Genomic DNA, 24,362 nt, shown 5'->3' with positions numbered 1-24,362 from the left:
AGCCGTCAGGGGCTGCGAGCCCCGATAGGCTCCGGGATTGGGAAGCGAGCCCTGTCATACCCTCAGTTCCGCTGCGGAGGCGCAAGCTGACGTTTGCTGCGTTAATTAAGAATAAAATTGGGTTTTGCTTCGCCAGTGAGATGCCGCGCTCCTGTTCGATCCCTTTAAACCGCAGGGAGGTTTGTATTGCTTGGCTCGGAGGGCGCTTCTCAAGCTTTTTCTGATTTAAATGTTTTCTAGCTATGGGTAGGTCACGCTCTAACGGAATGTAATCTCACTGACTAAAGCTATTCTAAAATAGTGGACAAAGTTGTGTGTTGTATGAGAGGAAGAAAGACTCAGGAATTATTTTAGTTATTTGCCAACTGATCTGGAGTTTGTTTAGGTAGTTTCTTTCTCTAAAACCACGTAGTAGGGTTTTTTAGTTTTTGGTTTGGTTGGTTTGTTTTTGTTTTTTTTTTTATAAGACCACAAACTTGGGATATAACCTGCTTTTCTGTAACTGAGTGGAAAGTTAAGGTCTTTTTTTTATTTTCTAGGAAATGCTGGAAGCACTCAAGGCTCTTTCAACCTTTTTTGTTGAAAACAGTTTGCGCACCCGAAGAAACTTGCGTGGAGACATTGAACGACGAAGCTTAGCCATAAATGAAGAATTTGTCCACATATTCAAGCAAGTTAAAGAGGTAGTGTTTTTACAGTGTGACTAGCAATCTTGCAAGAGTACTGCTATATTATTTAAAGCTTTAAAAAGGCAAAAAAGGTTAAGAGGTTTTGACTTTTTAGGAAAAATATGCTTTATAGTATAATTGTTTCATTGTTTGTTTCGTTTGATGAAAATCCTTCACAGAGAGAGGTGATGTTTCAAACAGATAAAAATCCCATGTGAACGTTGATCTTCAGAGGTGCATTCTCTCCATTGATTAACAGGGAGCTTAGAGCAACAGAGTTCCCTGTAACTTGGGCATCTCATTTTGGTGGGATGAAGCTGGGCCCAGGCATGGCATTTCTGATGTAAAACACAGTTACTGTTATTTGAACCTGTTTAGGAGCTTGAGAGTATAAACGAAGATGTGCAAGCGATGAGCAGCTGCTGTGAAGATATGTCCAGTCGTTTGAAGGTAATATCTAAATAGATGTGCTTTGTATATTTTTCCTGTTGAGGTGCGACTTACTTTCTTTTAAAAGGATGAATAATTATTTTGGAGGGTTAACAGTGGCACCGAGATGTTTCCACAGTATGCAATTATGTTACTTTAGGATATTAATATATTTCTTTTTACTTTTTTAGAAAATATATCGAGGAAGTAATTTTAATTTCTTCCAAATTGCAATTCAGAATGCTGCAATATACTTATTTTGAGAATAGCAATGTGATACCCACATGTATGTGAGTGCAGAGAAAACATTTTATTAGATTGGATGTGTGTGAGATTAAAGGGTTAATTACATTTGAGTATCTGCGTTTAAAATTTGTGTGCCTTTTGAATTGACTACATCTGTTTGACTTATGTGTTCGTATAAATACCTGAAGTATGTTAATGAGAAAGTATCTTGCAATCCAAGAGGGAGACAAGTCTAGTGTGCCATCTTCATTCTGTTGGTTTTGTTTCATAACATTGTCTCAGAATGCTGATACGCAGCAAAACGAACCCTGTTTCATGTTAATCCTAAATCCATAATATTCTAAGGGGGGAAAAAAAGTTGTGTTTTATCATGCGTTACTAAATCTGGCTTGGTTTTAGTGTACAAGTTCAATATTCAATATAGTGATGAGTTTAAAAGGTTTACGGATGCTGAAGTGTAGATGTTTTGCCAAAACAAATCTGTTCTGAATATAGCACATAAGCTACAGTATGTCACTGAGAATCCTTCACTAAAAATCCTGTGAAAACAGTTGCTTTTTCCCCTCCTAATCTGTGTGTGGGGACATTAGATGTTCCCCTAATTAGATGAATAGGTTTCATGGTCATTGTATGTCATTCCCATAAGAATGCTTGTAGTTTGATGAGCTTGTTCCAATAAGTGTGAGAGTACAGTGTAGCCCACTGCAGTATTTAATTTTCAGTTTTGGAAGGCAATCGGTAATGCACCTCGGAGGTTTCAGATCTCTTGGAACACTGTTAGTGTGGATGTATTCCCTAGTGCAGTTCAGGAACTGTTTGATTAAACTCTTAGATGTGGAAATGAGTCAAGTGTCCATGCAGATTTTAGGTCTTTTCTGTCTTCAGATCACGAAGTGTAACTATCATCTGTGTTTTTTTTTTTCCCAGAGTAGAGCCTCCCTGCAGTGATTTCTTTTTCTATTAAAGTCAGTAGGTAGTTTTGTTCTGTGCCCCACAGGAGATTTCCTCTAGAGCCCTGTAGAACTCGTAACTTGTCTCAATTCAACCAATGTTTTCTTTGTATGAATGTAAAGTAAGCTAATAAGCCCATGAACTAGCACTCATTTGTCAAATACTCTGGTATTTTATCTGTAATAGGACATGAAGACTTGCAAGCACATGCTCAAGCTGAATAAGAAGACAAAAAATAGAAAGTATAACAAATGGAAGATACAAAGAGGAGGATTTATAGCACATAAGGCAGAAAAGTGTGCTAGGAGAGTAGTGTATTAAGAGAACAGAACAAATACAAGATATGAAAGGGACTACATATTAATAAGCCAAAAAGCTTTTTACCTTTTTTATTTTGTAAGTTTATAATACCATCCAATCCAAATAACCAGATACTGTCAGATCTGATTTCAGGGCAGTGACTTGATACATGCAATGGCTGAAAGGGAGAGGAGGAGACAAGTGCTGGAATGGAATAAAGCGGAGCTGAAGGATAATGGAAGTTTTAATTAGGACACTGAGGTGGGGAGGAAGAGAAAAATATTTCTATTTTGGACCTGCAAGAAACATCAAATATGAACATTCTGATTTTTCTGGCATGTCTGTCTGACAGTTACCTTGTTTTGCTTAGATGTAAGCACTGATATTACATACATACAATAATAACAGTATTGGGCATGTATTTGAATGCATGTAAATAAAAGCTGGCTTCCTGATATATCTAGCTAGATCTAGAAAAACTGCTTTTCCTTCCGTTCTGCTGTTAGCATTCTTCTTGGCAAATAATACCTCTGTCCAGGAAGTACTGGAAAGGAAGCAAATTTCTTCTGTCTTTTTGGTTTAGTAAAATCTGCAACTCTGAAGGAAAAAGGGTGCGAAGGAAAGCCTGGAATTAGTAGATTTCTATACTGAATAGTTCAAGTCCAATCTTTTGTTGTAATAGTCTTTTTCTTTGTTAGGCTGAAGCATTGAAAATCAATATTATTAACAAAAAGTTTAAAATATAAATACATTTAAAAATTAATATTATTATTTATATAAGCTATAAAAAGCTTAAAGATATCTTAAATTATTTTGAACTACTAGATGATCAGTAAATTCTGTTGATTTTTTATCAAATTTGCATTCTAGTCCATAGAAGTTTACCTAGAAAATTCGGCAACTGGCTCCTCAGTGCTACCCGCTGTCTAGATTCATAGAATCGTTTAGGTTGGAAAAGACCTCCAAGATCACCAAGTCCAACCGCTAACCTAACCCTGCCATCCCACCACTAAACCATGTCCCTAAGCACCTCATCTGCCTGTCTTTTAAATACCTCCAGGGATGGGGACTCAATCACTTCCCTGGGCAGCCCGTTTCAATACTTAACAACCCTTTCTGTGAAGAAATTTTTCCTAATTTCTAACCTAAACCTGCCCAGGCGCAACTTGAGGCCATTTCCTCTTGTCCTGCTGCTTGTTACTTGGGAGAAGAGATCGACACCCACCTCTCTGTCTCTTTCTGAGGACTGAAGTTGTACTTGAGTGGTTGCAGTCCTTCTTTCACCTTTCAAAGTGTTCCTGTACCTTGACTGCATTTCTGTTGTAACTCATGTAGTGTGGCAGATAGAAAGGCTGAAACAAATCAGTGTGTGAATATACTTGCATTAGGCGTCTTCACAGGTATCAAGACTGGCATCTTCATTTTGGCAAGAGCCATAATTTAGACCTATTGCAGTCTTTAAATTATTCATGCAGAATATCTTTATAGCTCTTTCTCCTTCTTCACTTGTGATATTATTCCATGCTGAATACATTTTGATTTGGGGGGGGTTGGTGTTTTTTTGTTTGGGTGTTTTTGGTTTTTTTTTTTTTTTTTTTTTTTTGTTAAATTTTATTTTTCTGCCTAAAAGATCACTGGTGGTGTCCAGTGGGAAACCAGCAATTCCGGATTCCTTTTATCCTCTTGCAGAGGCAAAGTTTCTGAACTCTTTAACTTCAGTTGCAGCAATCCCTTTAATCATGCAGCTGTGTCTGTAGCAGAATTGTTTCTGCATGGATTCCCTTGCATTGTCATCACTGGACGTTTAGGGCTGTGATGGACTTCTTAACTGCGTTGCACTTGGTCCTTACAAGTGCATTGCACTTGGTCCTTACGGCCCTGTAAGCAGCTTGAACTGTAGAGCTAAACTTGTGAAGACCAGCACAGACAGCTGTATTCGTTTTGTCTAAAATGGCTGGATGGACACTGGTACCGGGCAGTTCAGTGTCCAAAGGAACTTGTTTCATTTTTCATTTTGTAACAGCAAACAATTTACAGCTGATGGACAAATAAAATTATCAGAACTACTTTTAATATCTATATAATGGGTTTGTATTAAATTTAAATTAAAAATTAAGTGTGTGTGAATATACATGTATATAAAGATGAAAATATATGTATGGATAAGTATATTAATTCATTTTTTCATGCCTGAAAATAGGGAAAGTTAATGAATACTTATTTCAGGAAGGCCCTTTGTCTCAAAGAGTACACTTTTTAAACTGCATGAAGTCAGAATGCTTCAAAAGTATTATATATTTTAAAGACTGTGTAATACATTTGATATATTTGTGTTTGTTTCACGTATTTAACGTTTTTGATTGTATTCTAGGCAGCAAAGGAACAAACCCAGGACTTAATAGTAAAAACCACCAAACTCCAAGCAGAAAAGTATGTATACCACCTTATTTATTTCTTGAAGACACGATGGTTCTGCCACTCTTATTTTTGAATAATGACTTTGGGGGTTTTTTGTATTTGTATTTAGTTTTTAACATTGTCTGTGTTTGTAGCTCAATTGGAACAAAAATACTGACGTCACTCTTAGTTATTACTAGAGGTAAGAGCATGTGTTAGTACTTGTCATAAAAATTGACTTTTTAGGGAAGAGAATCAGTTACAGTGGTAAAGCATGCTGTATGTGGATGTGCTTTACCTAATGTCAGTTGATAATGTAAGTTATATTGTTGTGTAACAGATATGGACCTACTCAGTGTCTCATTAGTTTCACAGGCTTCTTGTTGTTAATGCTTCGTATCCATTGGAAATTTACTCTCTTGTTCAGGGACTGTATGTAGGAACAGAAAGATGGACTATAACCTACTCTGCCGTATTTAAAGCTAACGGTGAAACACTTAAGTGCTGTTTAATGAGCCTAACATAGACCATTTTTTCCCTTTGTTCTCCAGCCTCTTGTGGAAGAAAAGATTTGTATTTTGCTCTTTTCAGTATTTTTATTGATGGGAAGGGGATAATAGCCTATGACGGATTCAGGTAATCTTTACAGGTTTTATGGCTAGGGCTTCTGTTTTTACAGCTTTAGCCTTTGTCAGTGTAGAAGAATGAATCTCCTTGCTTTATGAGCTTTCTTCTGAAAATTATATACAGTTCACTGGAGATTAGAAATAATTATTTCCAGTGATAAGATTCTAGTAGAAATTATGACTTTGGATAGGTCTGGGTGTGCTTTCAAAAACAGTAGGTTCATGCTGGTGGACTTCAGTAGGAAGAGGATTATGTCCTGTGAGAGTCTGAATGTGAGGTTAGAGTGTATTCTGTACATATTTTAAAAGTTGAATGTAGAATAACTGCATAAAATACAATACTGGTTGATATAAAATGAAGGATTTGGCAAAGTCACAGTTTAAGTAAGTGAACAGAAGTCGGGTCTTAGAAAATTTGTTATTTTAAATACAAGTATATGAAGTAGTAGGACAGAGAAGTGGTCTTCTGTTTTTCATATTCTCAAGAAGAGGAAAGCTGCTTTGATTCCTTGTTCTGAAGCAGAACGGAAGACACCAAGACCAGTCCCAAGTGATGTATGTCTAATTGGTCTTAAATTCCATTAGAGGAGATTATGCAGACTGTAGATCAGTATTTCTACAATGTAGTCCTTACTGGCACAATAGTTTACTTAAAAGACTTTCTGCTAATTCCTTTAATAGACAGAACATTCTCCTAGTGTGAGGAAGAAAAAAGGTTTAGGAAGTAGCCTGTCCTTGTAAGGGTCTGGCCTTAGAGTGCACACATTGGAAAAACTTCTCTTTTGAAAGGCTGTTTTGAAAGTATACCGTGAAGTACCCACTAGCAGAAGCCAAACAGTACTTGTGAGCTTACAATACAGTGGTTACGAAAGATTCACAGTGCCATTTATTAACAAAGTTAACTTTTTTCCTGGCTAAACTTCTGAAAAGTGTAAGCAAAAGCTACGATGTGAAGGATGTTTTGTTCTGTGTGGGACATTTGAGTCATCTTTTTCTTTGATTCATTTAATGACCATTGTGGTGCATTGCTTTGGTTTACATCAGGCGCATGAGGAGGCATTGGCTACCAAATGTTAGGGGTTTCTTGAAAAGCTGAGATCTTGCCTGCACTCAGACAAACTATGGGTCTTAAACTGCTGATTCCTTCAACTTAACGGGTGATGTTTCTTGGCCAACAAAGGAGTAAATGGTGAAACTGGGAGGGCATGCCTTGTCTGTCTTCTGAGGGTTGTCCTAAAATGCTACCCAGTTAAAATGCAGAGATGAAAGCTGGACCCATCCGAAAAGAAAGCAATTGAAACTGTGACTCTAAAGCAAGAACAGTCAGTCTAGAACAAGGTAGCAATTGCTGAGTGTATAATTTTTTGGAGTTCTTCCTATAAAAATATATCTTTTTCCTTATTACGAAAGTTACAGGAGTCTCCAGATTTCATCAATCTCAAATTTCTGTTTCTCCTCTCTGTGGTCCTACCAGCTGTTCGTTTTATGATAGGCATTTCACAAGAAATCATGTTAGACAGAAGTTTCTTGAAGTCTAGGATAATGGGAATTTGTATTCAAATAGCATTGATGTAGTAGAATTTTCTGTGTAATTTTTTAGTTTAACACCAACATAGATCTTAAAAAAACAAATTCCATTTTATGTATCACGGAATTTAAGTTCTGTTTTTAAACATTACCCTGAAAACAAATCAGTTTTCTTCCTTTTCAGGTTAGTTATGTTCTTCTTTTTCACAATGATAGTTGCTGACCATTTTGTAATAGCAGAGATAATAATACATTCAGTCATTTTGCTGAACCAGTTATGTACACTGTCCTTAAGGAAAGTTGTTTTGACTCTGCCCTTCTTGTGGAGTATTGCATTAAATCCTCATCTTGTTTCCATGGATTTTAACCATTTTTTGAAAAATAACTTGAGAAATTATTTTGATTTGCAGTAGATGATCTGCCATACTAGGTGTTGGTAAAAAAAAAGTCTTCTATTATGCTTAGCATTTATCTGATTTACTTTAGCTGACCATTTTCTTGTAGGAGGAAAATGTTATATTTTGATTCAACGTTCTGAAACTGAAGGGAGACTAAACTTTCAGATGGATTTCATGCATTTGTGGTAATTAGGGATTTACCTTTTTAAAAATATTTAATTTTTGTATTTGACTGAAATTTTAGGGAAAATGGGCTACTGTCTTCACTCAGATAATATGACAAAGATAGAAAGTTACTTAGGCAAGTCACAGAGGTAGTATTTCACAGCTTCCTTTTGTTTTCTAAGAATACATATTAGCTCTGGCTTTGATCTAAGGTGTCTGGTTGTCTTTCTGTAATAATCTTAAGACTGTTTTCAGTAAATGGCAGGTGGAATCTTTGGCTGGATAAACCTTCTTCATGCCTGGTCAGTTCTTGTGGAAAATAAACTTTGTCAAAAGGTGTTGTAGTTTGCATCAAGTTTAAAGCAAACTGCAATTAAAAGAATAGAATGTTCATTTCAAAATCAGAGGGGAAAAAAGTCAATAGCCAAAGTCTTTTTAAATTGGAGTTGTAACTTTATTCCCCTAGCTATACAAAGCAAATAAAGGAAAGATTGAAATAGTAAGTGAACTATTTTCTTACATTGCAATGTTTTTTTGACCTTGCAAATGTAAATATCTCTTCAGAAATTTTTCCCTATGTGGCATTTGAACCGGTGTAGTGGTTTGGGGTTTTTTTTTTTAATCAAGAACTGTGTGATAGCAGTGAAGAATAAAGGTTCCCAAAGATGCAGAGTGACCACGGGAGTTTGAGTATGAGGATGAACATTTTAAGTAAGAATGCTTGTTCATGCTTTCATCCTTGCATGTATTCTTTCTCTTCTGCAGTACCTGTGAAGGGGTGGCTGTCTCAGTGGTTCTGTGTGGGTACTAGGTTTGTTACACTAATTAGTTTTTGCATTGTATTATTACCTACATAATTAGATGTAGTTCAAGATTATTTTCAATTTCCCAAGTTTCTTACCTGAACTCCTTGTTGGTCATCCTAGTCTCTCAAATTTGTGGTTTGAAGGTATAGTGATCCATCTGCAGTATCCCGCAGGTAATCCTGTTGAGCTATTTGGGACTTACTATGTTGGTAAAATGTGTAATTTAAGATACTTGGCTAAATAGCTGGGGTAGAAAATAACATGTTCATCTTGGATTTAAGTTATAACCTCTGCATTCTCACACTGTTGTTTTGCAGCATTGTTTTTCTTGTAATTTAGTTTGTGAGCTTTAGACCTGATTTGACATAAATGCTAAATAGAATATGTTACTTAAGTAACAAATTTTAAAAGTAATCTTCCATTAATACAATTGCATTTTTTTATTTCTGAATATGTCAGAGTTGGTGCATTTCTTTGGTCCATTAGTTTCCTTGTTCTAAATTTATTTTCTCTGTAAAGACTAGTTAAAATGACTGTATTGTACATTAGAAGCAGAACAGTTCTCCTTCACATTATTTAAGTTATGGAATCTGCTTAGCATAGGAACTAGGGTTTTCTTTTTTCCTCTCCTCTCCTTAAGATTGGGACTTATCACAACTTAACAGAACCATATAGTGTGAAATAAAGCAGTCCAAACCATTCAACCCATCTCTCTATAACACAAGGTTAATTTATTGCTGTTTAGTAATGGAGAGTCTTAAATAGAATGTTTATTTTAATATATTTCATAACAAACTTTGATAATAAAGAAAAACTGAGGTAGTTGGTTTTAGACAATTTCCATGAATTGTTAAAAATCTACTTCCACTTGAGTATTTTCAGTAGATTTTTATACAGTTACTTGGGCACACTAATACTGCTCTCAGATTGCATTTGGCTTTTTATGTGTAGTAATGAGGAGATTAGTTTGTTTTCAAACAACATCTGCTACATTTTAAAATATGTGGATTTGCTGACAGAAGGATCTAGCTGCTTGAAGTGAGATTTTAATAAAAGCTTCCTGTGACTTGTTGGTTCTCTTGTACCCAAGTTCAGTTCTTTTTTATTTGTGTGAAGCTAAAAACCTGCGTGCAATATTAAACTACTTTACCTTGCATTGGGAACAAGTGTCCTGGAGCTCACTACAGTTCCCAAAACAGAAATAACAGTTCAGTTCCAAAATACTGTATGCAGAATGCCAGAAGCCTGGCTTCATAGTAGTTCTACCAGCCACTTAATGGTAAGGTATTGTGCAAGGCTGTTTTTGAGGTTAGCCACAAATGGGAGTTGTGGATCTACCAATTGAAGAAAGAGACTAGAAGGTAATAGTTACAATATTAATTCTTATAAAATTTAATAAGAACGATCATGTGAGTCATGAGGGAGATCACAGAAAATAAGCCTGCAGAAATAGAAAATTGGTGAGAGTCAGAAGTAGTTTTCTGGAAGTAAAGAAGACCGTACTGTGAAATCTGTGTGAAAGAATGGAAATGGAAGTGGCTTGGACAGATATTTTTTGAGTCAGGCTAATGTTTCAGAGCTTTCATTGAGATTTTACACATTATCCTGTTTTGCTAGCTTCTATTAAGCGTTTAAGCGTGTTCTTAAACAGAGCAAAATGTGTGTTTCGATGTCAGAGTCCTTATTAGTTTTTAGTTACGTTGATCCTGGCAAATCAGTTCCGTAGCACTAGGATTGTTTAACTTTTTAAAAATACAATTAAGTATGATGACCAAACATATTTTGAAATGCAGCAGTGTGTACTTCAATTTATTTTAAGTGAATTACATTCAGGCTTTGTCTTTATTTAAATTCAGCAAACATTCTTGGAGTTCAGTGAATGATTTGACTGTCACCGCTGTGCTCAATACAAGGTCAAAAGTCTTAGGAAAAATGTTTCTTAGTGAACATCTGCTGCTTCAGTGGCGCTACACTACAGATCTCTCATGCTTGTCTCTTGGTGGTGCTTTTTTAATTTTCTTTTCTAAGAAATATCTTTTTTATCATAGTCAATTTTAAAATGATGCAGGAAGTCCAGGAATATTTGTAGCAGGTTAGAGAGGTTTGCTTTCATCAGTGTACGCTGAGAAAAGTGGTGATCTGGTGGTTTGCACTGATGAGGTGTATTTCATGTCTTGACCTTTTGAAACTTGTAATTACATTTATTCCTGTGAATATGCTTCATGAGAAGAAGCAGCAATTGCTTAAACTGAATTATAATTCAGTGTGGGGGAGGGTGAAAGCTTGAAATTCTCAGGCTGATGTTCTTTCCTGATTTGTACCAAAGTAAAGCATAGGTAACAGGGCATAACACAGGAATCCAAACAGCTAATTTGTTATATTCTAGCCGTGACAAGCAGAGAAAGTGCGAAGCCTTATTTCCTGCGAGCTTTTCTACCTGGCAACCATGTACTCTGTTGAGGCACGAAGTACTCTTGATCAATATGAAATGAGGCATGGTCTTATAGGTTGAGAAACATTCATCAGAAGTGCAGAATCAGTTACATGATGCCATTCATGACTGGTATTTCTCTAATCTGCTCTTAGAAGAAAAGCCCAGGAACAGAGAGCCCGTGGTCTTCCCTGGAAATTTATTTTGGTTCTTTATTGTTTTCCTACTGTCTGATTTAGTTCTCCTTTTGCTGTTGGTTAAGCTCATTTGTTCTGATCTTACTCCATGTGGATGTAGAGAACAGTATGTTATTTTCGTGTCTTTGGCAACATTTTGTATTTTGATGGCAAATTTGAAGCTAGACTAAGCAGTTTCCTTTCAAATGTCTTTACATCAGATTGTATAAAATATATGCTGAAGATGTCAGTCTGGTGTGATAATATCAACTAGTTCACCTCTATGAGGTGGAAAAGAATCTAGTCACTGGAAATGAACTTTTTAACTTAATCTCACAAGTTAGAAACCATATCGTGTATCTTAACCATAGCTAAACACTGATTTACCTAGTAAGTGTGTATATATATATATCACATGGTTGCTGTGAAGTTTCGCATGTGAAAATTACTTATCCAGACTATTCTGTAGATACATACCAATGATGTTTATAGAAAGCCTGGTCAGTATGTGAGTAGAAAATTATTAAATTCTATGAATTTATTTACAGGGTATAAGCTTTCTTATTCTAGTGTTTAGTAGTTTGGCAAGGTTTGGTTCATTTCAGTGCCCTTAGTATCTTCTGCTGCTAAACGTTTGATTTAGCCTTTTTGATTTTTACCTATTTATTTTTACAGCAGAATGTATTATATGGCAAGGCTGCAGCATTGCAGGCTAGCTGTCTTTAGATAGGGATTACAAATGGGAGAAACCTTCTAAGTTCAAGTTCACTCTTTGCTGCCAGCTATCATTTGCATGATGACTTTCATAAACTCATCACCTGTTCAACGTATAACTAGTTAGTTATTTTTGCATTTTGTACATGTTGCTGTACTTGGAACACTTACCTCAAAAGCTTGTTCTTCCCAGTAAAAGCCTTTCCCTAATTTCCAACCTAATTCTTGGATATAAATTGGCTGTTTTTTCATCCTATCCTTTACCTTAAGAGCTTCTGTCATCTCTTCTCATAAATTAGGTTCTCCATTCTCATGATCATCCTGCCAGCTCTGGTCTAATGGGAATCCATTGTTCTTGAACACAGATGATCTGGATTGTGATCCGTTTTCCAGATGAGGTCTCACAAAAGCGTTTTGCAATATTACTGCTATTTTCCTGTATCCTGGTGTCACAGTTTAACCCCGGCTGACAGCTAAGCACCACACAGCCGCTCGCTTACTCCTCCCTGGTGGGATGGGGGAGAGAATTAGAAGAGTAAAAGTGAGAACACTTGTGGGTTGAGATAAAGACAGTTCAGTAGGTAAAGCAAAAGCTGCGTGCGCAAGCAAAGCAAAGCAAGGAATTCATTCACTACTTCCCATGGGCAGGCAGGTGTTCAGCCATCTCCAGGAAAGCAGGGCTCCATCATGTGTAACTTGGGTTACTCGGGAAGACAAATGCCATTGCTCCAAACATGCCCCCTTCTTTCTTCTTCCCCCAGCTTTATCTGCTGAGCAGGATGTCTGGCACATTGACTGGGAATCGAACCCAGGTCTCCCATGTAGCAGAGAACATTAGAAAATTCACTATGATTTTCTGTTCCTTCCTATTTTTTAATTAAAGAGAAAGTGTCATAATTATATTCTATGGTGGAATTGGTCACTGAGTACCTTCTCACAGTATTTTAGTTCTTTAAGATGTGTTTGACAGACAAAATGTGGAATAAAAACACTTGTTCTCAGCACTTACATATATATCTTTGCAGTTTCCTAACACTTATTTGTGTGTAGATGTTTTGTTATATAGTTTTGTATATTTGTCTTCCACAAAAACCATCACAGGAAAATAATTTTTCCAGCAGCATTTATATGTGTCTGTTAAAGATGGTTGTTATTTCTTTATGAGATAAATACCCCATTTTTTTGAGGCTTTAAAAACGTGTTGAATCCTCAGTACCACAAATTGAAAGTAATTTCAGAACGTGCTGCTATGACTCGTCCTAGGTAAAAGAAGCTAGCAGATTTTTATGCTGTACTTGATGGCAAGACAAAATTAAACTTTGGAAAAGCCTGTTGCTCCTCCACCTCATTTTTTGAGCTGTCTAGGTGATAATCCTAACAAATAGTGCGCATTTGTATTTGGTTCAAGGGAAAAGTGCATGAAGTGCATAGTTTTCCCAGCCTTTTGAGTTCTCTTGAAAAAGAATTCTGTCTCCCTGGCAACGATTAAAACTGGGGAAATTGCTCTTTGTTGGAGTCCCGTCCCCTGCCCAAGCTCCAAAGTCTATGAGTGCTTGGCACTTCCCCCTTCGCCTCGGTGCAGTGTTCCCATGATCTGTTAGTTTTGTTCCTTTATGCAGGGATAACTTTTGTAAAAGAAAAAAAAAAAAGCTTTGGGATAACAGCACAGTGTGGCCTTTCCTCTGCTGTCCTGCACTTGCTTAGAACACAATTTAGGAATTACTACTTTTACAGGAAGGCCAGTGGGTCTTGAAATGGCTGGGTGTCTGCACAGGTACCTCTTGCTGTGAGTTGTGTGTAAGATGGCCTTACTCTAGCTTTTGTTGTTACCTGTGTTGTGTTTTGCGTGGTGCTCATCTCAGTGAAATAACTATAGCTGGGAGAGTCTCTTGCTAGGTCACTCCAGGGCCCTCGTGCTGGGACAGTATCGTGGATTAACCCCAGCCAGCAACTAAGCCCCACACAGCCACTTGCTCACTCTCCCCAGAGTGGGATGGGGGAGAGAATCAGAAGAGTAAAAGTGAGAAAGCTTGTGTATTAAGATAAATACAGTTCCATAGATAAAGCAAAAGTCGTGCATGCAAGCAAAGCAAAGCAAAACAAGGAATTCATTCACTGCTTCCCAATGGCAGACAGGTGCTCAGCCACCTCCAGGAAAGCAGGGCTCCATCATGTGTAATGGTTACTTGGGAAGACAAATGCCATTGCTCCAAACATGCCCCCTTCTTTCTTCTTCCCCCAGCTTTATCTGCTGAGCAGGATGTCTGGCACATTGACTGGGAATCGAACCCAGGTCTCCCATGTAGCAGAGAACATTAGAAAATTCACTATGATTTTCTGTTCCTTCCTATTTTTTAATTAAAGAGAAAGTGTCATAATTATATTCTATGGTGGAATTGGTCACTGAGTACCTTCTCACAGCATTTTAGTTCTTTAAGATGTGTTTGACAGACAAAATGTAGAATAAAAACACTTGTTCTCAGCACTTACATATATATCTTTGCAGTTTCCTAACACTTATTTGTGTGTAGATGTTTTGTTATATAGTTTTGTATATTTGTCTTCCACAAAAACCATCACAGGAAAATAATTTTTCCAGCAGCATTTATATGTGTCTGTTAAAGATGGTTGTTATTTCTTTATGAGATAAATACCCCATTTTTTTGAGGCTTTAAAAATGTGTTGAATCCTCAGTACCACAAATTGAAAGTAATTTCAGAACGTGCTGCTATGACTCGTCCTAGGTAAAAGAAGCTAGCAGATTTTTATGCTGTACTTGATGGCAAGACAAAATTAAACTTTGGAAAAGCCTGTTGCTCCTCCACCTCATTTTTTGAGCTGTCTAGGTGATAATCCTAACAAATAGTGCGCATTTGTATTTGGTTCAAGGGAAAAGTGCATGAAGTGCATAGTTTTCCCAGCCTTTTGAGTTCTCTTGAAAAAGAATTCTGTCTCCCTGGCAACGATTAAAACTGGGGAAATTGCTCTTTGTTGGAGTCCCGTCCCCTGCCCAAGCTCCAAAGTCTATGAGTGCTTGGCACTTCCCCCTTCGCCTCGGTGCAGTGTTCCCATGATCTGTTAGTTTTGTTCCTTTATGCAGGGATAACTTTTGTAAAAGAAAAAAAAAAAAGCTTTGGGATAACAGCACAGTGTGGCCTTTCCTCTGCTGTCCTGCACTTGCTTAGAACACAATTTAGGAATTACTACTTTTACAGGAAGGCCAGTGGGTCTTGAAATGGCTGGGTGTCTGCACAGGTACCTCTTGCTGTGAGTTGTGTGTAAGATGGCCTTACTCTAGCTTTTGTTGTTACCTGTGTTGTGTTTTGCGTGGTGCTCATCTCAGTGAAATAACTATAGCAAACTTGAGTGATATTTTAATCCATTTCCCTGCTTTAATAAGATTGATTAAATTCTAGTTGAATATGTTAGCTTATGTCTGAGGATATATATATAAAAAAGTTAAATACCAATGCAAATGTATTGGTCTCATTAATACTCTATCCTGCCAGATAGAAGTCATGGGTACATAGCACTTAGATGTGTTTTTTCTGATCCATCATCTAGGATACAGGGTCTCTTTCTCATGCAGGTTGATAACCAAGGCAACTTTCACAGCCAGTATAAGCAGGGGTGGCTAACCTGGGTTTTGAAACTGAGTAGCTAGTTGAAATCCCATGTTCTTTGTAAAGAGACAAAAAGAAATAGCGTTATCAAATTCAGAAACATGCTTTAAGGCTTAGGAGAGATGTTTCTTGCTGCTTTTGTATCCCTCTTTTGAGACAGATAGATGAAACATTGCTGCCACCTGGAGGCTGTTACTTTGTGTTTACGTTGTGGAACTTTTAACTTGCGGGTATGCTGCAGTTTAATATATTGACTCAGTTTTACAAAAGTTAATTATTGGGAGTGTGCAGAGTGGGTCAGTGAGCGGTTACAGCAGGTGTCAGCCAAATGCACAGCCGGGGATGGGAACGGCTTTAAAGCACAATGTTTGATTGGGCCTTGTTCTCTGTAGCAGCAAAAAAGGAACGGAGGGAGGACTGTGCAGGGTGAAGACTTGCAGGAGGAGAGAGGTTGAGTAGTGAGGTCTTCTGCCATTCTTTGTTTTTATAACCCAAGGAGTGATGGGTGCACAGAATTCCAGCACAGCCTAATGAGCATGCTGTTTGTACAGTTCCCGACTCTGGTCCTTGTTCTCTGAAAGTTTACAACCCTAGTCTCAACAAATCTGCAAAGCAAACTGGAAAAGGCTGTTATGCCTGGTATAGTGTACTTCTTAAAATCAGACTTCTCCCTGGCCCCAGTTTGATGAGGGTGTACATTCAAAAAATCTGAAGAACAGGAGGTAATAGTAAATGGAGGCTTTCTGCAGGAGCGGGAGATACACAGGTTCAAAGAACAGAAAAGTTTCTCAATATCTCATCTGCTTTTGTGTTTATGGGTGATCTTGTTTCAGTTGAAACGAAAGAAGATCTGCATTTGCTTTCTCCAATCTCTTTCCTACCTCCCTTCTACTCCCTCCTCCCTTCTACTCCCTAAAGAGAGGGATGATCCAGTGTAAGTCTTTTCGGCTTTGTGGTTTTATATTAAATTGAGATTTCCATCACAAGAAGAGAGACTCAGAGCAACTGTTAAATAAAGCTAATTCACCAAATTACATTGTCTGTTGTTTCAACCAAATCCAGTGATGGTGACGTTGGTGGATTAGTCTTCCTCAGCACAATGGCATGGAACAAGAATGCGCTGTTGAAGGCAGCATCGTTAGGTGAAATTTTCAGTGTCCTGGCCTGATTTTCAATTTCAGTAGCTATGTCATACGTGTCTAGGGTTTTTTTTTTTTTGGGGGGGGAGGGGGCTGAGAAGGGAGGGTCCTAATATTTAGTATTATTATTTTGAAGTTACCTCTTTTTATACCCCAGAAGAGTTCTGAAGTGTAGTTTTCACAAACAGTTTCGTAGCAGCAGTGAACTAAGTAGTCACTGCCCCCTTGCCTCTGGCAGCTTGCAGTGCTTGCACACCCCTTACTACAGGGGGTGTGCCTGTTTAGAACTTAGTACCCAACAGTCCCTTATTACAGGCCTGTGGTAAACTGAATTAGAGAATATATATAAACTCCATGCCAAAATAAATAAATAAAATAAAAACTTTTTTTTTTTCCTGCCCGATTTGTTTCCTGATCTGATTCACTACTTGATAGTATAAAGAACAGTTGTGGCGTACTGGAAGGAGCAGTACAGGGCAGGGATGAGCAGGGATGGCTGAGGCAGCCAAAGCAGCATGGCTCAGGCATCGTTGCAATGATGGAAAATATTGATCTGTCTTCTATACTTTGAGGGTGACCGAGCACTGGAACAGGCTGCCCAGGGGGCTTGTGGAGCCTCCTTCCCTGGAAATATTTGAAACCTGCCTGGATGAAGTCCTGTGCAACCTGCTCTAGGTGACCCTGCTTCAGCAGGGGGGTTGGACTGGATGATCTCCTGAGGTCCCTTCCAACCCTTGCCGTTCTGTGATTCTGTAATTGTGAAACATGTAATCTGATTTCTAAAAGAGTTGGTGTAACTGCAGGATGGGAAGGCCATCCATGTCTACAGAAGGGAAACCAGTTTTCCACACTTTTTATAGCTGAATGCAGTCAGACACTAGGTGGGTAGTAGGGAAGTGGTAAATAAGTAAGTAAAAGCTTACTTTTCAAGCTTTGATCTTGCAAGGAAATTTAATTATTGCAGTCAGTATTAGAAGTGTACTTGCCTATCTTACCTCCCTATAGCAACAGTGTATTTATCCTATAGTAATTACATTGGAAGCTGAAACAGTCTTGAAAGTACTTCAGCCTTGTTCTTCTACAAATAACTAGCTAGAATCTACTTAATGTCCTGAAAAAATAATCTTTATTTTCCGGAATGCTGTGTGCTCAAACCACAGTTTGAACAATTTTTCCATTGCTACAGGAATTCCAGTCCCTTCCTGTGGAATAAAACCATATTCATTTAGGTCCTTCTGTGGCTGTAGGGTGTGTGACAAAATGTGTGCAAAAAGCAGCTGCCCATGAGATAGTGTTTGCATATTACATCCTTGCTGTGTTTATTTCGGGAAGGGTAATCAACAAGAGCCATTACATTGCGATTGCTTGTGAGATCACTAAATTTGTATCCCAACTGTGTGTTGTTAAAAATAAATGGATTTGTTCTACAGAAAAGCAGATTAATCTAATGATCATTTTCTCATTTTGGGTGCTACAGCTTTTTGTGTGTCTCTGAAAACATGAGCTAAAACCCCATTCTTTCCTTGATGCATTTGAAAGGAAATAACTGCGACCATTACAACTGTACAAGCACAAAGTATCTGGATTAGATAATTTGTGATACAAATGTTAAAGGAATCTTTCTTTAAAGAACTTAATGGTTTTCAAATGTGCCAAGTTACCTTTCTGTTGTCTTTACTCAGTAATCTATATAAGCTTAATAGAAAACTATGTGAAGATGCAACTCAAGTATTTGATGGCAAGAACATACTATTAGAATTTAATAACACCAGTGTCTGATGGTAATTATATTTCCAAAAGTATGAATATGCAAAGTAAATCTAGGATAAGCATAAAAAGGTAATGTCCTCTTCACTTTGTTTTATTACAGTCAGAGACTAGAAATGAAAGCACAAGTTGCAGACGCATTCATAGCAAAATTCCAACTGACACCAGATGAAATGAACCTCCTTCGAGGCACGAAAGATGAGCCAATTACTGAGGTAGCTCAATGTACATTAAAAGCTTTGCCCTGAACTAAAATGTAGAAATGTCCTAGCTGAATTGTACATGAGATCTTATTATCAGTTGTAATTTAATTTTTTATGGAGGAATGTACCTTTTAACAGAATGGTGAATTTCTGATGAGTTTGAAATGTGTGAGGAAAGATTAAAGAAAGAAAATCAGCATTAAATTCTAGTTTGTGTAATGAGTTTGAGGGTCAAATGAACTATCATGTGGTGCTACACTTCAAAAAGACCTTTATGAAACCTGAATTTTTAGTGAAGATATTTTAAAACTTCATCACACTCAAATAAAGCAAATGAGAAATATGCAGCGCTTCATTAATCTGTAGTACTACCCTTGTGCAGGTGTGTGTGCATTTTGCAAATGCATGTATATAGGTGTCCAGTGACTTGAAACAATATAAGCTGAGACTTTCTCTCATTATTATTTGGTTGATGAAGATACTGGGTGCTGATTCACTTTTAGCCACCTTCCAAAACAAGTTTTTGAATACGTTTGTGGTTTGAATAAGAAGGCACGTTGTTCTGCATTAAAAGCAAACTGAATAATGAGAGAATTTGAGTACACTTAATAGATTTTTATTATTGTAGTTGCATAGAAACCTTCACTTAAATGTAGACTACCTGCTGAGACATACTGTCTTGTTCCCACAGGCATCCTGCTTGCAGTTAAAGCATTATTAAAGACATGGAACAGATAACCATAAACAGTGCTAATGAAAGCATAAATGGAATGTGTTAAATGATTGTGCACTTGAGTAATTGCTGTATGCTTTTGTACCAACTACTACTGTGAAAGAACATACAGGTTTCTAAAAAGCACATGTTGCAGGGAACAATGACAGCAACACTGTGCCATTTATTCAGTGCTTGGTTCGCAGCAGAACGATGATTAGTCTTTTTGATGTTTGATCTGTCTCAAAAATGTGCAGAAGTAACCGAGATGTCGTCACAGTTTTGCTACTGAAATGGCAGACTTCAGTAAAATCATGTGTGTACTTTCCCCCTATGATAGAATCAACCAGCATGCTTAAAACATTTTTAATCAGGCTTCTGTTTTGTCAGTTTTCTGATGTTTTCTTTTCCTGAAGGAAGAGTGAGTTGGGTTTTTATAAACATGATCTTCAACACAATTGCTGCAAGGCAGTAGGTTAAATCAGTGTCCTACTTCACTTGGAGTATGTATATTTTTGTGTGACTTGAGCCAGAATGAAACTATCTTCCTGAGGGGAACAGTGTTCAAGTCACAAAAGATATAACAAACAGTTAAATCTGAATTTGCTAGTCTCCATCATCACGTTTGAAAGATGACTTCATAGTAAGAAGTTGAAAAGGTTTTGAAAAGGTTAGTGGATTTCCATTTGCTCTCTAAAACAGTAACAAAATAACCTTTTTGGCCATACGTCCATGTCTTGTAGGGTTTTTTGAATTCACTGCTGCTGCTGGGTTATTCAGAGGGAAAAGACTGTCCGTGAAAACCTTGGTCTAGTCTATTGCAAATGTTTGATTTTTCTTAGAAATTGTTACACCATTATATGCAAACAAAAAAAATCAACCTGTAATAATTTACTTTTATAATATTTCAGTTTGCTCTTTAGTTACTAATGTTAAGGGAGGAAGATGATGGACTGCATAGTAATGTCCTCAAAATCTCCCCAAAGTGTTAACTTATAAATTTAACACACACACATGCTACATAAAAGATAGGTTAAAAACACAGCTTTGCTGCTATTTGTTTGTTTGTTTGTTGTCTTGGTTTTTTGTTTTGTTTTTGGTTTTGGGTTTTTTTTGTGGAAGAAGGGCATGATGCAATGGGAAAGAAAAAAATCCTAAGACTCTTAAGGTGGAATGAAAGGTGAGAGGTTGTGGGCGGGGGGTGTGTGTGTGTTGTATTTTAAAAGCAGCACTTGGAACACAGACCTGCAAGGAACATAGATATGGAATTGAAATGAGGAGTATAGAGTGCTAGAGATTTGAATGAGAAGTTACTGCTTTTAAACAGTGCTTTTTTTTTTTTTTTTCTTAATTGATTTAGGATTTTTTCAAGGCTTTGGGAAGAGTAAAACAAATTCACGATGATGTCAAGATTCTCCTCCGGACAAATCAGCAAAGGGCAGGGTGAGTGCTACTTAAATGAGTGCGAGATAACCGTTTACTCGTTAAAAGCAAAAGTTACAGAGAGGTCTTGTTCTTTACTTCATCTGTCCATACAGAGTATTTCACAAAAAAACCCCAAAGAATAGTGATATATTTCTAAATTTTCATGATTTTAAGAATGTTATGTTTTATTTGATTTGTATGTGCCTTTGGTAGTACTACCTAAAATAGTATTTGCAAATAAAATCTTTTTGTCTTGTAGCTTGGAAATTATGGAACAGATGGCTTTACTGCAAGAGACATCTTATGAACGACTTTACAGATGGACTCAAAGTAGGACTAAGAATATTTTTATGTTTATGAATATTATTATGATGATTCCTTTAATTCCTTGATGTGAATTGAACTCAGCAAAAAGCCTTTCCGAGATTCATTAGCAAGGCTTGTATTTCCTTCTTAGTGAAAGGTTTGTCTAAAAGCCAGCTTTTGTGAACCAAATAGTTAACTGGAGATTCTCTCAGGATTAATCTCTGTTTGTAAAACTGTATTATTTATTTGTATTTTCAGATGGTTTTCTACAGAGAACAACAACTACGGTTAGATAGTCTAAACAAATTGTTAAGTGTATTGCATTTCATTTTCTTGCAGGTCACAGGGAAATTCTTGGTTTTGACAATTTGGTAGTAAGATCTAGTTTAGTGTAAGGAGTGGCTTATTACCTTTAAAAAAGAAAAAAAAAAAGAGCCTTATTTTATCATAACGCTCTTTTGAATGATAGTAGGTGATTATTTTTTCACATATATACTCTGGATCCAAGCATCAGTGTTCGGTGTAACACCTTGACAGTGTAAAATGTAGATGCTTTTGTATTACTTCTCTCTTCTCCCAAGACATTAACAGGAAGATTTGTGAAAAAAAGCTGCTGCAATGCTATATGGTATTCGTTAGCTGTTCTTCAGTGGATGCTGAAGCCTCAAATTACAGTTGTGGTTTCACCCTAACGAAAATTCATCATTTTTATGCCAGTGTTTGATTTAGTTTATATGATTTCCACTTAATGTGATTAAAATTTAAAAAAAAACCTAACAAAATAAACCCACAGCTTGCTTAAATACTTGATTGCTTTTTTCTTAGTAGTTTACCTGGATTGTGGTAAAGAGTTATAAAGGAGCCTGAAAGAATTCTGATGATTAATGATTTAACATTTGTACGTAGGCACAACCAGATACTAAACTTCCTTTAATTTTTATTATTGTTGAGATTTGTGATGGGCATCCATTTTACAGCGTAAGTACTGCTTATGGGGAAAGTTAATTACATTAACATGAACTAGGCCAGGTAGCATATTGTGAAGGCTTCAATTCAAAATCGAAAACCTTTGAGGTTTTGACTCATTTGCTTGTTTGACAGCTTGTTGTAAAAGGTATTACAGTGTAAAGAATGCACTTTTATCTGTGTTGATATTTTATAGATGAATGCAGGACTTTGACGCAAGAATCATGTGACATTTCTCCAGTTCTCGCTCAAGCCATGGAAGCCTTACAAGATAGACCTGTCCTGTATAAGTAAGTAAATGTTTGTGATTATATCGAACAGAAATGAGTATTTCCAACCTATAAGATCTAAAGGTGGGCATGAATTATGGTGCCAAGTATGGTGGCAATTCAGTTTTGCATCAGATTTAAAAAAAAAAAACAAAACCAAAAAAACCCCAAAACCCCACATTTCAACTTCTTTAAATTTCAGAAGTCTTTTTGACATAATTATGATGCAGTAAATGTCATTGGACTTTTTCCAACTTACTGGTTTCTAATTAAAGTCAAATGTCAGACTGTTTTTGCTTTAAGCTAAATGAATTGTGAATTTCTGCTGCTCTTGTAGGGTTTTTCTGAAGGAAAAAAATGCTGTCCATAGCATGTGATTGTCTCATTTAAATTCCCAAAGTAAAAAATTGATAAAGGCTAATTAGCTTTTACTGAAGTGCTCCTGATAGTAAGAATGTCTTCTGTTATGAGTTGTCCAATAATCTATTAAAAACAATCTACTACATATGGACCTCTAAAGCATAGGGGTACTTATAGATATATATAAGATATACCACTTTCTAGTTCTTCAGAATTTGCCGAAGGGACTGCTTAATGTAAATGAAATGGTAGTTAGTAGAGACAACAACCACGAGGTGGCACTGTAAGAACTGTATTTATTGGGGTGGCCATACCTGAAAAAGTGGTACTTAACACTTCCTTGTTTTTTAGACTTTTTTTGAAAAATGCATTCATCACATTTTGCAACTATTGCAAATTACTTTTAGCCACAAGCATCCAGGACAGCAGAGCGCTAGGCAGTCTTTCAAAGGGTAACCTTGTCTTTAAGAGTGTCAAAAAGTGCGAAGGTGGGGGTACGTAACACTGTAAGTCTCCATGGAGCAATTCCTGGGGAAAATGCATAGTGCAACTGGACCCTAAAAATTCTGTCAGTATGAGAGAGAGTGCACAGACCAACATGCTCAGTTTGTTCTGCTGGTTAATTTGAGGGAGAGATGGTGTCACTCGACCTCCCCAGCTATTGCACGTGATACTCTGCAGTACATTGGGCTGTAGCTGGGGACTACAGTCCTTCCTTGCAATCTTTTCTCCAGGCCTCCTTTCACAGCTGCAAAGGATCTATCACAATTGTGTTCACAAAGTTTTACAGGATTCTTTGTAGATACAGTTTATATTTTCTGTAATAAATATTTTGTTAAATTACGTTACTTTCAAATGTCATAAAATCATTGTTTTGCTTTCTTAACATTTATGGAAAAAAACCTCCATCTTCTGTATAAACCCACAGCGGGCCAGTTTAAAGTGGGTCTGCAAAAGAGACTTTATTTTTTTTCTTACCTCTCTCTCATGAACAGCAGTACTAGTATTACCAAAGGTAGAACTTGGTAGGTAGGAGTTTTCTTCTGCCAAAAAAGCAAAAGTAAACATTACTGTAGAAGATGCAGTCTCTCAACATAGATTATCATGCCTAACCGCTTGCTACAGTGGTATTGTCAAAATTGCAGTACTGATGCTTTACATTTTAAACCTCAAGATTTAGCTTATTCCCTTCCAAAAATTTTTGGATACCTTTAGTACATAACAAGCTGCTGAGTTAAAAATGTAAAAATTATGTCATAGAGGAAAGTAATTTAAAATTGTTGTTGATTTTGTGCATATAAGCACTGCTGTGTGAACTAAAGACTCTTCCTCCAAATCACTGCCTTTGCATCTGATAAAGATTGTGATTTGATTGGGTGAAAGTGAGTAAGATGGAGAAGGGCAGGAGTTTAGAAACAAAACTACAAATTCTTCTTTTCATATATTGACTTATGTCTTGTTAACTTACGGTGGCAGAAAGATTGCACCATGGATGGACCTTTGGGAACTGCAGTCAGTGGGGATCTGAAATGAGCATTTCAGTTTGGTTTTCACTTCCTGGTTCTAATAGAAAAATTGAAAACGGTTTCGTAGAAAATATATGGAGTCATAGCTCAAAGCAGTGTTCCTCTTCCATCCTCCACTCTGATTTTCAAAGCTTTTTCTCCATCTCCTTCCTCTTCCTCTGGTGATAATTACTTTACTGGGTTTTTAAAAAATTGAAGCTGGGTTGAAAAGGATCTAAATGTTGTTTTCTTT

At 36.9% G+C, this 24,362-nt stretch overlaps 1 protein-coding gene across 1 annotated transcript in view; it reads left to right on the top strand.

The window, feature by feature from the left end:
* Positions 1–26: 26 nt before the first annotated feature.
* Positions 27–24,362, top strand: part of COG6 (component of oligomeric golgi complex 6) — a 60,680-nt gene continuing 36,344 nt past the window's right edge. The window contains exons 1-8 of the mRNA XM_009642623.2: positions 27–179; positions 540–683; positions 1,047–1,118; positions 4,966–5,024; positions 18,467–18,578; positions 20,639–20,721; positions 20,963–21,033; positions 22,172–22,265. Of these exons, the coding sequence (XP_009640918.1) occupies positions 141–179; positions 540–683; positions 1,047–1,118; positions 4,966–5,024; positions 18,467–18,578; positions 20,639–20,721; positions 20,963–21,033; positions 22,172–22,265 (674 nt within the window). The 5' untranslated portion in view covers positions 27–140. The remainder of the gene's footprint in view (positions 180–539; positions 684–1,046; positions 1,119–4,965; positions 5,025–18,466; positions 18,579–20,638; positions 20,722–20,962; positions 21,034–22,171; positions 22,266–24,362) is intronic.

This window comes from Egretta garzetta, unplaced genomic scaffold, assembly GCF_000687185.1.
Source record: "Egretta garzetta isolate BGI_Z169 unplaced genomic scaffold, ASM68718v1 scaffold377, whole genome shotgun sequence".
Lineage (NCBI taxonomy): Eukaryota > Metazoa > Chordata > Aves > Pelecaniformes > Ardeidae > Egretta > Egretta garzetta.
The sequence above is the reverse complement of the archived record's forward strand: the minus strand, read 5'-3'. Positions and strand labels throughout refer to the sequence as shown.